Below are 16,100 nucleotides of genomic sequence, written 5' to 3'. Positions count from 1 at the left end.
TTATTGCTCTAACAGCCCCCGTCCCAGTCCAAGTACCTAGGCCCCCCCCCCCCGCCACCCGACGGAACGCTATCCGCGCAAAACCCCTGGTCCCGGCCGACGACTCACCACCTTGACTAAGCAATTTCCTGCGGGAAACACTGGATAAACTGCCCAAAGTCAAAAGGGCTGCTTCAACATCTGTATACTTTTGAATGTTGAGTTGCTAACACATGCGCAACCCATTTCATATTGATCATTTTATGGAAAAAAAACAAACAAACCCAGAGGATTCGATTTTACCCCCTCAAAAAAACGACAAAAATATTAGCCGAATCCTGACATGGCAACGACTCTGATCACATGTAAAACTATCCAACAGTGTACGAAATGCTTCTGCATGCTGCTTGTTATACGTTTCATCCAGTAAGACGGCTCAAGCAAACACTTATTAATTACTCATAGGGGTGCCCAGTAGTTCAACAGGTAGAGCAGGTGCCTCATGGACAAAAGCTTAAGGGTCCTCGAAGCTGCCAGCTTGAGTTTGAGTCCCGGCTCGGGCCCCTTGCTGCATTTCACCCCCTCTCTCTGCATCCAATTTCCTGTCTAGCAGATTTTATATAAAGGCCACTAGAGCTTTAAAATAATTAATACGTTTCCACTGTTGTGGCTCCTCTACATTCCATCTACGGTTCGGCTCATCAAGAAGCAGCCTACTGTTAGTCAAAAAAATAAAACCATAAAATAAAAAAACATAATCCATAGATTAGAGGTAAGCCGCATCATATTGTTGCCTGCATGTCTGTGGTGACATTTTTAGACTGTTGGTATGAGGAAACATTGTGAATAGAAGCTGTGGAGACTTCTCTGGAAGCTGTAATACAAACCAACTAAAAAAAAACTAACTTTTCCTAGTTTGATTTTTTTCCCCATTAACACGTCAAACTTGAATCTGGCACATGACAGCCTAAACGTTTAGTTCCCAAACAACAAAGAAAGAAACTGATGGAGGGCTAATTGAAAAATGGGTCAAACATGTCAGCCACATCCCGTGTGGACAGTGCATCGCCAACACAAAACACTCTTCCACGTGTGATCATCGCAGTCATGTATACATATGCTGAGGAGCACTCACCTACGATGGGGCCCGCATCCACTCCGTGCTTCATCAGCTCGTCCCTCAGGCCCTCGTCTGAGAGTGCCGTCACGTCGAGCTCGTCCGGCTGGACCTTGTCTGTTTTCCGGGTGGCTTTCTGTGGCACAACAGCAGCCAGTCAAAACCTCATTAAAGTCATGGATTTATTTCTATTCAGCCCGGAGTGGCATCAAAACAGCTGGGGTGGCAGTTGACCTGACGTGTTCCCCAACACGTGTCTGTAGCAGACCTGGTGCAGTTAACTCTCTTATTACCCAAATACTTCAAATCAAAACAGGTCAACACAAAAGTTCCTTTGTTCACACAAACTGACACTCAGTCCAACAGAATCCCATTTATCAAAGGGCTGCACCACAAAGACAGATTTAGTGGTTTCGTAAGGTCAGATTTTCAGTGTCATGAAGGCAGCTCTGACCTGGATGTGTCACGATGGGACAGTTTATGTCCAATAGTTTGTCATTTTTTAGTGCTTTGTTAATAATCAATCATTAAAAAACAGTCATGTAGTCAGTTGGTGCATCACATTTAAACTAGAAACTATGAAATCTTTGTAATACTTAGACAATTTAAAGCCATCACAAAATAAAAGGAATAATTATCCCAAAAAATATAATAAACATGCTGTAGTCAGCGAACACAAGTGCATGAAACAAGCATACGTGGGATTTCAACATTTTAGATAAAGAAATGACAATGCCCCATCTATAATATCTAAACTAAATTTGTGGAAGGATCAATAATGTGTACAGATGCACATGCACACACATGTTGACAAGAAGAGATTTTAAATTTAAATAAATAAAAAAATAAAAGAATCAAACAAAACAGCAGAGGGACAGAGATGGCTCTCTGAGCAGTTGCTCCAGGCGTTTCATGATAGCAAACAGCATGCAGAACTGAAGCTGCCCCTCACACACCAGCCCACAGGAAATTACAGTGCGTTTGAAGCCAGCAGGCTGAAACGACACCTTGGCTCACAGCCAAAAAAAGAATCTGCCTCGCAGTAAGCGCAACGAGAAAATCAAAGTTTTAAAAACACGTTTTGTACGCGCAGTACAAGCCATCTATAATACTGGCAGACTGTGAAACTACACAGCTGCTGCAGCCAAAACAGGAAGGAAAGCAGACAAAAGTGGAAACACGAATGCCGACAGCGTAATGTGCAAATTAAAAAGCTGATCAGTATCACTGCCACATCATTATAGCATGGGGAGTTCAGATCTTTATGCGATTGTGTACTTTATTAAATGAACGCAATGCAGATGCAATCTGTTTTGTTTGTCCTTAATGCTCTTTGCACCAAATTAAGTTGTGATGGGTCGGGAGCGTGTGCTTTTACACGTGTTGATCTCTCATCTCGAAACCAAACCTAATCTAATCTAATCTCGAGCAGTTGCCATGAGTTGCCATGCTGATTAGGGCTGTAGCGATACACTAATCTCACGATACACAAAAAAAAAAAAAAAAAAAAAAGGGACAGTGTGATTTGACATGAATCGTTGCTGATTGGACTGGTGGTCCAACCTTTGAACCGGAAGGACAACACCGCCAGACAAACAGAAACCAACGAACATATCACAAACGTGAGAGCTGTGCACTTTATACAACATTTTTATGAACCAATTTATCACGGTTTTGTATAATGTGACCCCCTGGCATTGTATTACCTTAATATTTTGTGTTTTCACTAATTGCAACGTCAGACTTTTCAATAAAGTTTGCTTTAAAAAAAAACTAAAAATGAAATTGAAAAAAATAAATAAAAATCGATATAGATCGCAGTATCGATAAAATTGCTCAGCCCTAATGCTGATACATCTTGTATGAAATTAAACAGCTCTGAGATAATGAAAACCCAGAGCAGAGTTACCTTGCTGAGCCACGAATCCTGCTCGACTGTACGGCCCCTTGTACAGACAAGTCTGATTTGTCTCATACAATTAGTTTACTTCTCACCATCTGCACCATAGTCTAGGGTGCCTGGGCGAAAGCCGACTGTTGACTCTGTCAAACAGTCTGGGAAAACCCAAGAGGAATCCGTTTCCATGGAGGGCGGGACTTTACCCAGCAACTTAAATTCATTGGAGTAACGGAGTTCCCTTAACCAATCATAATGTTTAGAAATGACGTTGGTTATGCGCCGAGGTTCATGCTCGCGAATCACGCTTCCCACATCCGCTTTCATTATACCGGTACCATTTGATAAATCAAACTTTTCCCAAAGCCAGTTGGAAGGAGAGCTACGACATCCTTGCCACTAACAAAATTGACGAGGCATTCCTCTTGCTCTCGTTTTAATTGTGTAATGCTCTCCAGAGTTGAGACAACTTCATGGATAGCTTCTAGCGTTCTTCTGTCGCCATGTTTATTTCCGCTGCGGTTGAACTACAATTACATGGACTACAATGGACTCCGCGCGTGAGTTCTGCGTCACCACTCACAACTGTTTGCTGATTGGCAAAACACTGAGCGAACCGAGGTAGGGGGATTTGGCCAGACTATGTGCGGAGCCAAAATCTTTGGGCGGAAGTACATAGGATGGCGTCGCCAGGCTAAGTCTAGGGTGCCTGGCATGCAGGTATTTTGTGCAACGCAAGCTCAGCTGTGCTGTGGGTACGAAGGCAACAAGATGCAGGTGGGGCTATAAACTCTAGGGGTGTGAAAAATAATCGTCATGACGATGCATCGCGATTCTAATTTTCGCAATTCTAATTTTCGCAATCTACTGCATCGATTCTTGACGCCAAGTATCGATTATTTAAAAAAAAAAAAAAAAAAAAAAAAAAAAAAAATTTAGTTTTATGCCTTTAATGATAGGACACATGCAATTGATGCATTTCGCTGCAAGGGATGTTTGCAATATTTTTATATATATTTTTTTAATAGTTTTATAAATCCAATGCACTTTTTGTGATGAGTGTGTCCAGTAATATTTGTTTTAATGGCAATACCTCCGAAAGTTGTTTCAATAAATACAGTTATGAATTGATTATATTTGAGTTATGTATCAATTGAAGACACTATCCAGATCATACACAGCTAGTCAGCCACTGGTAATGGCTGTATTATTTTTTTTAATTATGTTCAGTGAAATTTCGCAATGCATCGTGATGCATCGCAATAATTCAAGTATCGTGATGCATCGTGATAGTATCGCATCGCAGCATGTGAATCGTGATTCGAATCGAATCGTGACTTCTTTGCCAATACCCACCCCTAATAAACTCTAGGCTAATAGGTGAAAGAGAAAAGCTCTTTTTAGATAGCCATAGGGCTGTCGCAGTTGAGGAATTCCCCCTGCGGTGAGTCAGGACGGTATTGTGGTACACAATATTATTGCACCATCTTTTTTTTTTTTCTTTTTTAAATATATCTAACAATGTCTAACAAATTTGTTTGTTGATTACTAAATTACTAAACTCATTGCAATGTTTCCTCTGAAACATGGCGCTTACACATTTAAAAAAGGTTATTCAATCTTAAGGTTAACACAAGAAATTTGTGCTAAAGAAAAAAAAAAAAAAAAAAAAAAAAAAGAAAAATGGACCAGACTCAGTGAATAATTCCCTATACTCCCTATTTAGCTCAGTGAGCAGAGCTGACCAACATGTCATTGGGGTGGGAACCTCCTTTCGGTGTTTTGTCTAGTTGGGCCCACGAAACCTCCAGAAGGCTAGACAGTGATCACTGGCATCCCAGAGTCCCCCCCTAATGCCAGCCATCACTGCTCCTCACACCACAACAACCTTTTTATTTACTTATTTATTTTTAAAAACCACAACCACAAGCTACCCCAGCTCTCACCAACTGCACACCATTCATATCAGAGTGGGGATACAAACCCTGGTTAGGGTAGGGGGTAGAAATAGAAGTGGTAAAGATAAGCAGGAATGGGATACAAACCCTGGTTCGAGTAGGGGGTAATGACAAAAATTAAACATTTTGGACCTGGGGCCGACGAAGCCTTTGCTCTCCTCCTCAACCAAAGGGGGAAAAAAAAAAAAAAAAAAAAAAAAAAAAAAAAAAAAAAAAAAAGACATGGCAATTTTATAACGCTTTTCGTTTGATTGAATGGAGAGCAAAGGGCGGGAACGGCACAGATGCTAGTGGTTTCTCCTACTGTTTGAACTTAAAACCTTTTTTTTTTTTTTTTTTTTAGATTAAGTATACAAAATGAGATGTACCAGGCACTACAACTTCACATTCATTCACACACACACACACACACAAAAAGGACGATGATTTATAGCTCGGTCATGTCCTTAACCTCAACCTGTTTGAGAGAGGATCTGAGAGGGGTGATAACATTTCCAGCGACACTGAAAACCCTCTCAGATGGTGCGCTCGTTGAGCAAATACACATGTACTTGCGTGCGACCGTGAAGAGCAAGGGGAAATCTCTCCTGGTTGTTGTGCCACCGTGCCAGGGGGTTTTCATTAGGGTCGATGGGTTCCAGGTCGGCTCTGGCGCTCTTCGGAACGGTTGCCGATGTGCTTGCCCGTGACTTCAGCAGGTCAACCAGATACCGTGTAACGGCGCCTGTTAGGCATTTATGTCCGTCACTGTCTCTGCTGTACTTGACGACTCGAGCAAAGGCTTCGCCGACTCCAAGCTGTCGGCCGGCCCCAACATGAGCTGCTCTGCGACTGTGTGGCAGGAGGCGGCGGACACCACGCCCAAATAGCTGGATGGTAACTTGCTAGGTGAGCCCTTAAATTAGTTGTTCCCTCGTTTTACTTGAACCGTTTTGCCGCAGATTTGACAGATTGTCTGGTTTCCTCTTTTCATTTGGCTGAAAGCCAAAATGCTCCCAGAGGGGCGAAGTAACATTTTAGTTTTGATATCAGTGCAACTGCCATCGTCTCCTTCTCAACGTGTGTTGTGCTGAGATCAGGTGACGTGCGGTGATGGCGGTGGCCCATCATGAAGCGCGGAGGGCTTCTTCACATCGCGATATTTCATTTTTGCGGTTACCGCGACAGCCCTAGCTAGCCGGAGTAGTTTTTGACAATACACACCATTTATGAAGACAAGTAATTCCAAGGCACACCTTCACAAGGTCTTAAGGGAATGTCTTTGGCATGCTTGGATCAAAACACCACAGAGGCAGGTATCAATTGACACCTTCATAGAATCAGATCATTTTACGGCATAGGGTGGTCCACTGGATTCCACTGAGCCCCAAAACAAAAAGCCAGAGTTGCGTTTGTTCTGAGTTTTTGCCATATTAAAGTGCAATAATAACTTTCTGAAAAGGAAAAAAAAATGGCACATTGTTTTTTTTCCCCTCAGAAAATGCAACAGGTTTCATGACTGAGCTGCACATCAGAGGAACAAAACCAATTTCTGCATTAAAGGCGGGGTAGGGGATCTTTTTCTGGAACATTTTTTTACATATTGCTTGAAATACTCTTCACACCCCCATTGCAACCAATTAATTAAAAGTTTTGACACAAATACGAAAAGTTTTAGTGGCCTCTAGAACGTACAATCTAGCAAAAACAGTATCCAATCATACTGAACGGACCGTTAACGATGATTGGATTCTGATGCGTCTATCAAACTGCAATCTGCTCCCCCCCCCCCTCCTTCCCCCTGTGTGCATACCCTGCTCCGTGAACGAATTACGCGTGCCCAGGAGCTTGGCAGGAAGCTAAACTAGAGCCAGCTTGGCTAGCACCTAGCATTATTAAACGTATAGTTAGCATAAACTAAATACGGCAACGATTGATGCTTGCTGTCAGAACAGCGCTCGTGCACCTTCGTGCTCGTTCATGTACTCTAGAGCCTTCGGGGGGAAAAGTGAAGAAAAGGGTTGGGACTTTTTACCTGTGTATTTTCAAAATGCAGCTTCGCTGGACTCAAAATCCAGGATCTCCTACCCTACCTTTAAGTGCCACATTAAAGAGTTTTTTTTTTTTTTTTAAAGAAAATCTACCAAAAAAAAAAAAAATAAATGTTTCTTCTAATAACATTATTTCAAGGTAAGAATACAACTTAAAACCAAGGCATAAATAGCCTTTAATAAATATTTACTATTATGAGTAAATATTATCTGATAAAATCCTTTTTGTTTGGTTCTAATTTCATGTAAAATGACAGAATATTAGTTCACAGCTTCAACGAAAATACCAGCAAGCTGGTGGCATAAAAATAAATAAATAATAATAATAATAATAATGAAAAATAAAAAATGTAGACGTCATTTGTCCAACAAAAAAAAAAAAAAAAAAGAAAGTTCTTTTTTTTTTTTTTTTTTTTAATATTAAAATAAAAATACAGGGCTGATATCAAAAAGTCACCATAATGCACAGTCCGCGCCTCGGGTAATTTATTAGCGTCCGTCTCAACTAACAAACACTGTTTTACAATAAAATGCTGATAATTTTACAGCCGAGTTTATTGGATGCGTAAACTTAGACCATTCTGACAAGATTCTGCTGCATCATTGACAAAGTCTGTTGTGGTGAGAAGCCCTCAAGTGGGAAGAGAACAACAAAGTCCTGCTTAAGGTAACAGCACAGCTTATATGTCTGAGGTCATAATCATTCAAATCGGATAATTTCCAGTATATAAATCCCTCCTATGTGAAGCAGATAGGAGGGGGTTCCCCTAAAATTTAGAAAAAATGATTTCAGTCCCTGCGTCTGCACTTCCGTTCAGGCAGCATGAACTGGAAACCTGCTGTCTGTTCAGGGTTACCACAGAGCCACATCATTACACCCACACCAAGGACCAGCTCCAGTGTTGTGAACTATTTTTAGTAAAAGCAGCTAAAGACTTCATTTGAGGCGAGTAGGTTATGCTGCGACTCTTTAACGAGGTAACCAAATAAAGAATAAATGGGTCGAGAGGCAAAGTTGGGACCTTATCAGATAGGGGAGCTCACACATTTAAACTGTATCTGGAGGGGGGGGGGGGACAAAAAAAAAAAAAAAAAAAAAAAAGGGGACATCCTGCGAGTGTGAAGGAGCTCAAGGATAAACAGTGGGGATCAGAAATTGGTCACGAGCTCCGGACATTCAAAGATCCTTCACCTTCATACTGCTGCGCATCCTCACGAATGAACCAAGTCAGTCCAGAGAGCCGGCACATGAGTAAGAAAGGCTTTCTGACCACTATCTCTATCAAAAATAAATAAATTAAATCAAGCTAATGTAGAATGCAGTCCGGTTAATCCAAAAGGGGGGAAGAACCTGAAAACATCTCTCTACCTGAAAAAAAAAAAAAAAAAAAAAAAAAAAGTTTCAGGTAGAGATGGGGATTGGAACTCTGGATTAAATGGGATCTGGGCTTTTTCCTCTACCCCGACTGCTGTTAATTTGAGCAGTGGGGTCTTTGCATAGTGGACAGTGAGAGTTCCTCTGCTGTTTGACTGAGCAGAGCAGGAGGCCAAAGCAGCTAAACAAAACTCTTTTACCACGAGAGCTGCAGCGAACCAATGAAAAAATGTGAGGAATGCAACGGGGAAAAATGCTCAGTGGTGATGGCGAGGTGCTGCTGTGGCTCAGAGCGTGTAACAAACGGAAGGCACACGGAGAGACCGTCCTCCTCAGCATCTGGCCATCAGAGGGCCCTCAGGAGGGTTTGTTCTGGATCTCAGCCCGGACATTTCATAACCACAGCAGTCTGGGGTGGAGAGTGAAGAGGAGGGGGTGGGAGCCATGTGCTTCCTCCTCGGTAGACACACCCATAATGCCACAACTGACCTCTGAGCGCATAGTTATATGAAGTAAACTTTACTACAAACACTGTCAGGACTTTCCTTTACTAGTACTCGCTGTGGTGGGACGTGTCAGAACCTGTGGCTGCATGCTGTAACTCACTGCTGGGCTGAGTAAGCAGGTTGGTTTACCCTGCCGAGGTTTACTACCAAATGTTTCCATACCTGCTGTCACACATTCTTCACGCTTGTTGTTTTCTAAACTTCACTACGAAATGATAAAAAAAAAAAAAAAAAAAAAACGCGTCAGTCGTGAAAACAACAGACCATTTCACGTTCTTTACGATAAGACTTCCCAACCTCAGCTAACCATTTAAAAAATGTCAGGAATGAATTTCTGAGCTGCCTGTCCACCTGCAGCCTTTAATCACTCAGAAATGCGAGCAATGGGTTCCAAAGACCATTACAAAAAGCCAGCCAACCACACACTTAACTTTCTTACCGTTTACAAACACACACATTTTTTTCCAGTTCCTTTTTTTTTTTTTTTTTTTAAAGCAAAGAATGTCCTGTTTAGAAGCCAAGTAGTAGTGCAACACCTCCCTATTGTACCATTCAGACTCAACCTGTGTTCACACATTAGCACCAGAGATGTTCAGGAAAAGGTCTGGAACATTTGGTTGTAATGTCTGTACAGTAGAACTGTAGAATAACCGTGAAATGTATCTGTTCACACAAACAAACACGTCACAGAGGGGGGACTTTGTGTTGGAGCTGAACTCTCCCGGCTGGAAATGTGTGCGAGTGTGGTGGTGGTTTACAGGTGTGATGCAGAAAATTCCTCTGTGAGAATTTGAGTTTTTTTTTTTCTTTAACAACAGAAGAGGCCCCTTATTGCATTGATAAGAGTACTGCATTTAACTGTACGTTTCGCTGGAGTGAATACTGCCGATATTTGTGTTCCAACGTGGCACTGCTGTTAAAGATCTCTCAGAGATTTGAGGGGAACTCCAGGGTGTGTGTATAAGTGTGAGTGTAAAACTTCAGAAACACCGAAGACACCCGGTACTTTTATTCACAGTGGCAATTTTTCATGAAACTAAATAGATTCCAGCATTAAGTCTAAGAAGGTTTAGTGGACATGTGCAGTGAGCTCCTGCTGCATTCTTAGGGCCCTTGCACTTCAATTTCTCTTGAACGCACAGGAAAAACAACCTCCAACTACAGACTCGGCTGAAAAAAATGCCGCCAACGAGTCTAACACAGTCGGGGGTGCATTATACACTGAAAAGTACGGTGGTCGACACGTGTAAACGGCAAAACAAATCAAACAGTAAAACCCTGCAAGAGAAAAATGCAGCAATCACAAAAAACGCCTGGAGCAAACGGCTAAACGACTGCAAGAGAGAAACGCACTGCAAACTTCAAAACACATGCAAGAGAGAAACGCTGCAAGTTCACTCAAAACACAACGGAAGTTCGCCAGACAACTAGGGGGTCTCGACTGGGAGATTGGAGGAGCTACGAAGGAGAAAAAAAGTCAAAAGGTACATTGTCCTTTATGTCAAGTGTTTAAAAAAAAAGACAAAGGACAACCCTTTGACTTTCTTCTCCTTCGTTACTATGGTCGATCTACCACAGTCGATCCCCTATCGGATATAGGGCCTATCCACACAGGTCGGGACCCCCTAGTGGCCTGGCGAACTTCCGTTGTGTTTTTCTCTCTTGCGTGTGTTTTGAAGTTTGCAGTGCATTTCTCTCTTGCGTGTGTTTTGAAGTTTGCAGCGCATTTCTCTCTTGCGTGTGTTTTGAAGTTTGCAGCGCATTTCTCTCTTGCGTGTGTTTTGAGGTTTGCAGCGCATTTCTCTCTTGCGTGTGTTTTGGAGTTTGCAGCGTTTCTCTTTCATGTGTTTTGAAATTGCAGCGTTTCTCTCTTTCATGTGTTTTGAAATTGCAGCGTTTCTCTCTTTCATGTGTTTTGAAATTGCAGCGTTTCTCTCTTTCATGTGTTTTGAAATTGCAGCGTTTCTCTCTTTCATGTGTTTTGAAATTGCAGCGTTTCTCTTTCATGTGTTTTGAAATTGCAGCGTTTCTCTTTCATGTGTTTTGAAATTGCAGCGTTTCTCTCTTTCATGTGTTTTGAAATTGCAGCGTTTCTCTCTTTCATGTGTTTTGAAATTGCAGCGTTTCTCTCTTTCATGTGTTTTGAAATTGCAGCGTTTCTCTCTTTCATGTGTTTTGAAATTGCAGCGTTTCTCTCTTTCATGTGTTTTGAAATTGCAGCGTTTCTCTCTTTCATGTGTTTTGAAATTGCAGCGTTTCTCTCTTTCATGTGTTTTGAAATTGCAGCGTTTCTCTTGCATGCGTTTTGAAATTGCAGCGTTTCTCTCTTTCATGTGTTTTGAAGTTTGTGTCGCGTGTGCTGTGGACGTTTTTGTGATTGCCGCATTTTGGTGTACAAGAGCCCTTACTGATGTGGAACCCTCCTACAGGGTTGTTCTGGGAAAGGCCGTTTTTAATCTGTCATTTAGACAAACAGAGAGAAAGACTAGTGCAACATTTGATCTTCTAACATGTAAACATCTCTCCTAAAAGACTGTAGCACAGTTCAAGTACATTCAAAGTTGAGGTAAATGTAGATTCAAATGAATGACGTTTAGTATAACAATATCGTGAACCTTCATCTGCAACTAAAACAAATATTCTTTCACACTGTGTCAGAACTGTTGCAGTTCTAACCTCAAATTCTCCCCACTGCCAATAATGGTCCACGATAGTCAAGCTCTCCTCAGAGTCGGAATCAAACAGGTTCCTTCAAGTCAAATTAAAGTCTTTTTAAGACCGTTTATAAAAAAAAAAAAAAAAAAAAAAAAACTATTTCACAGACCTATCGGCAAAGAAAACCTTTTTTTTTTTTAATTTGTTCATTTACTTCTCAAACAAATGAAAGTGTGGACTGTGTAAAGCATTGATGAAACATTGCAGCATAGTAGTAGTAAACGCCACAACATCACAGCACAGACAAGAAGCCAAACAGAGGTGTGACAAAAAAATCAAAGAAAATTTCAGCAGACCACAAAAAAAGTTAACCTGACACAGTTAAGTTGTTTTTTAACATTTGTTATGTTAGCTAGCTACTTATTCCATACTGGGAATATGGGGAGTAGAGAGAACTATAAATAATGAAAATCAACTAAAAAAAATGTGTCGTTTCGTTGAGGCTCTCATCCAACATAAGAACGGACGGTGATTTGTTTACCTTGGACACCAGTTCCTCTTTAATATACACAGCTAAACCAAACTTGGCTATGTACGCCGTTTTGTCGGGACCACAAGTAATTGTGGCAGCGATGTCGGAATCGGGGAACATGCATTTAAACAACTCTGAAATACCCTCGTTTCCATTATATGAATGGTGTTTGGCCATTGTGTTAGGAGTCCACAACACCTCTGCTTTCATGGTTGGTGTGGACCCAAAAGCTGTTCGCAGATCTACTCTAGTTGCGGTGACGGTCGTAACTTGAGGGGCTGGTTAACGTTATCTGCTAGCTCGGATACATTAATAGCTAACTGGCTAGCTTTGGCCGGTTGAAACACCCCGGCGATGGAAGGAGTTTGATCCTTCGCGTCAATATTATTTATTTGCTTGGAGGACTTGGCGTGAGACTAAAGCCTTCAAGCCCATGGTACCAAGCTGAATCCTCTTTTTGCACACTGTGCAAAAAGCCTCGTATACATTATTGTCCACTGGTTTTAACCAGTGACAAAATTACTCTTTCTCGCGCCACACTTCATTACATTTCCCCATAATCCCAGCAAGAAATGGGAAGCAAGGAAACACAAACAAATGTTAAAAAACAACATAACGGCGTAAGTTAAACTTTCTTGTTTTCTGCTGAGATTTGCCTTGATTTTTCACGCTTCTGCTTGGCTTGTTGCTGTGGTCTGTGTCAGTGCTGTAGCAATGTGATCGGACCCGGGGCGGAGCAGTAGCGTTCTCAATGATTGGTTCCGCCACTTTTCAAAAATAATAGTAGCCTAGTTGACAAATGAAACGTTTGAGGAGAATGCGATACGGAGAAGTTACTGCACAAATTTTAAGACCCAGATATCAAAATTCAAGACTTTTTCAAGTCTTTTTAAGGTATTATTTCCAAATTCATAAATTCAATGCTTTTAAGACTTTTTAAGACCCCGCGGGAACCCTGTGAGAGCCTCCCACTCTGAACCATTGCGCTTCAAATTGAGAAGAAAGAACAGGAAAGAACAGTCGGTATCTGGAGGGGCAGGACAGACAGCCAGGGCGTTATAGCTGCTCTTCCTTGATGTTCAGATAGGGAAATCTGGTTCAAAATCCCTGCACCCGGCCTCCACACACATCCAATTAGAAATGTATTATTGCGACAGCCCCACATCTCTCAGGTAAAACACAGCGGTAACAACTTTTGGGGAAGACCTTTGCATAATCGCATCTTCTACCTCCTCTGCATTTATGATGAATAAAGTAATTTGAAGGATGAGCGCACACACCTGCGGGTTTTTACAGAGGTTTTGGCCCTAGCTTCACTAGTTAATCAATTTGAGGTTTCTTTAGTTCCAATGAATAACTTTAAAAAAAAAAATAATAAAAATTCTGACTTGGCCACTTTTTCCACACTGGAGTACAAACACAGAACATAATGTTACAGTGATGTCAGACGAGAGAAAAAATGTGGGTGGAGCCTCACAATGAGGACCGGCGGCTCCGCCCCCAGGAATTCCTCTTAAACATTATCTGTCATATCTCATACTTTCCAACTGAGAAATTCAAAGATCCTTTACGAGCCCTCTCCACCATCACCCACAGACCGAGGCCTGGCAGACTGGTGAGACCCGTCTGGCCTGTGATACTAACCGAAAAAAAAAACACTGTGTCCCTCCCCTCATGTTGACATTTAGTTATACTCTGAAAACTTGACCATTCTGTGTGCACACCTTGCAGCACACAAAGAGCTGCAGTGCACCGGGGGAGCAGCTGCTTCACACTGCCACGTGACGTGTACCTGAGCAATTCGCAGCCGGGTGAGTTCACAGTGGAGACACGAGTGTAAACGTTCCCGCAACATCTGCACACCGTGGTGTTGTTCCCAGCTACAAGCCCGCTGTGAATGCACACAGCTGACATGTCATTACTCAGTCACCACCTTCTTTTTTGCCCACGCTTTACAGTCAGCCCCTTCCAACGTGAAGCCAGAGCCGAAACGTCCTACGGCACACCTGTTCCAGTTCAAATACACTTCAACACGGGCACTCATTTCCCCCCCATTCATCACTACTACAGCTGCAACTATCCATCAGGCCTCCCCACAGTCACAGAAAAACACCAACAATAGCTGCATTCAAACAGAGCAGTTCTAAGAACGGTCCTCCTCGAATTTGGTTCTGATAACTGTCCTTCCCCAGCGGAACTGTTTCAGTCTGCATTCGCACATGAGTCGGGACCTGATGGAGACTGATGGGACGCAACTGTCTGTGACAGTGACGTGTTACTTTAGCGCCACATTCAACAACGAAACAAAACACGCGAAAAGTAAGGAGAGAAAAAAAAAAAAAAAAAAAAAAAAACCACCACAAAAGCCGCATTCCCACTGTAAGAACCCTGGGTAGTTCCTATAACCTTTTAATCCACGGGGCCGTTTTCTCCCGCATTCGGACATACAGGAACTCGGGACCATCTCCCTCAGTTCCTGGAACCATTTTGGCTCCTTCTCCGAGGTCGGGTCTGTTCTGGGTTCTATAGGAACACATCTGATGGAGGTGGTTGGTGGTCGGTAGCTACGCCCCATGTCATGTTGTCACGGCTGAAATATTTACTCATACGACACGGACACAACCTGCGCGTGTTTAATAAGTTAAACTTACACGTTGTCTCCTTTGTCTGCAGCGCTCTGCTCTCCTTTCTTCCTTCATGAAATGAAAAAGTATCGCCTGCGCTCGATCCTTTGTCTCCTGACTCGCTCTGTGAGCTTTTCCAGCCTCGATGTTAGACGCCTGATGTGATCGTCCATGATTAATATCACCATCATGCAGATCATAAACACAGTGGCCTCCCCGCTCTCCGTATTAGCTTCTTGGTGGTGTTTTTTCTACTCTCCTTACATTTCGCGGGTTTTGTTTTGTTTTGTTTTGTTGTTGAATGTGGCGCTAAAGTAACACGTCACTATCGCAGACGGTTGCGTCCCATCAGTCTCTATCTGGTCCCGATTCATGTGCGAATGCAGACTGAAACAGTTCCGCTGGAGAAGGACAGTTATCAGAACGAAATTCGAGGAGGACCGTTCTTACAACGGCGTTCTTAGAACTGCTCTGTCCGAATGCGGCTAACGTGTAAGTTTAACTTATTAAACACGCGCCGGCTGTGTCCGTGTCGTATGAGTAAACATTTCAGCCGTGACAACGTGACAAGGGGCGTAGCTACCGACCACCAAACACCTCCGTCAGATGTGTTCCTAGAACCCAGAACAGACCCAGCCTCGGAGAAGGAGCTAAAATGTTTATAGGAACTGAGGGCCATGGCCCCGAGTTCCTGTATGTGCGAATGCGGGAAAAAACGGCCCGTTCCTGAAAAGGTTATAGGAACTACCCAAGGTTCTTACAGTGGGAATGCGGCTAATGTCTCACGTCCATCCTTGACTTACATGACTACGAATATATAACATTTCTTCTATCAACTCTAGAGTCAGTTTATTGACCTTCAACTCCTCAAAGCTAACTGCTTCCAGCTTCCTTGAACGCTTAAAATCTTCACCATCTAGGTTTGAAAGGACTGAAAGGCTGCTCGTATTCGAAAGTCGGCATTCTCCAGAAGTCACTCTGCAGAGGAAAACCTTCCAACGACTCCCTCTGTAGTTCAGGAATGCAGACAGTTTGAGGCTGTGGGGGGGATATTACTATCAAAATAAGAACAGGAATGCTCAGAGAAAAAAAGAAAAAAAAAAAGAGAAAAAAAGAACACTCCTCCACACCCTTCATTCATACACACACGAAAACGTTTAGCGGAATCTTGATCTGTGGGTTCAATAGTTTCTGTATCTGGGTTGATTTTAAAGCAAACAGAATCAATTAAGTCTGGAGCAGTGACCCACCCCGGTAGTGGTGTCAAACTTATGCCAATCTGTGAGGCTCTGCAGAGGAATCAGCTGCAGTTGTACAGTTCCACACAACAGTGGAGACACTCCCCCAGCACGAGTTCAACCTGAAAGTAAGCGGGAAACTCGGGAGGATGTTTGTCCTCGCACTCATTCACAGCCTCTTGTGTGTTT

The 16,100-nt window shown here is 42.5% G+C and overlaps 1 protein-coding gene across 1 annotated transcript in view; it reads right to left on the bottom strand.

Annotated features, from left to right (window-relative positions):
- Window positions 1-16,100, bottom strand: part of tmpoa (thymopoietin a) — a 34,520-nt gene that overhangs the window by 17,469 nt on the left and 951 nt on the right. Inside the window, exon 2 of the mRNA XM_075472011.1 lies at window positions 1,115-1,232. Within this exon, the coding sequence (XP_075328126.1) occupies window positions 1,115-1,232 (118 nt within the window). The remainder of the gene's footprint in view (window positions 1-1,114; window positions 1,233-16,100) is intronic.

Source organism: Odontesthes bonariensis, chromosome 8 (genome assembly GCF_027942865.1).
Source record: "Odontesthes bonariensis isolate fOdoBon6 chromosome 8, fOdoBon6.hap1, whole genome shotgun sequence".
In the NCBI taxonomy this organism is placed as follows: domain Eukaryota; kingdom Metazoa; phylum Chordata; class Actinopteri; order Atheriniformes; family Atherinopsidae; genus Odontesthes; species Odontesthes bonariensis.
The sequence above is the reverse complement of the archived record's forward strand: the minus strand, read 5'-3'. Positions and strand labels throughout refer to the sequence as shown.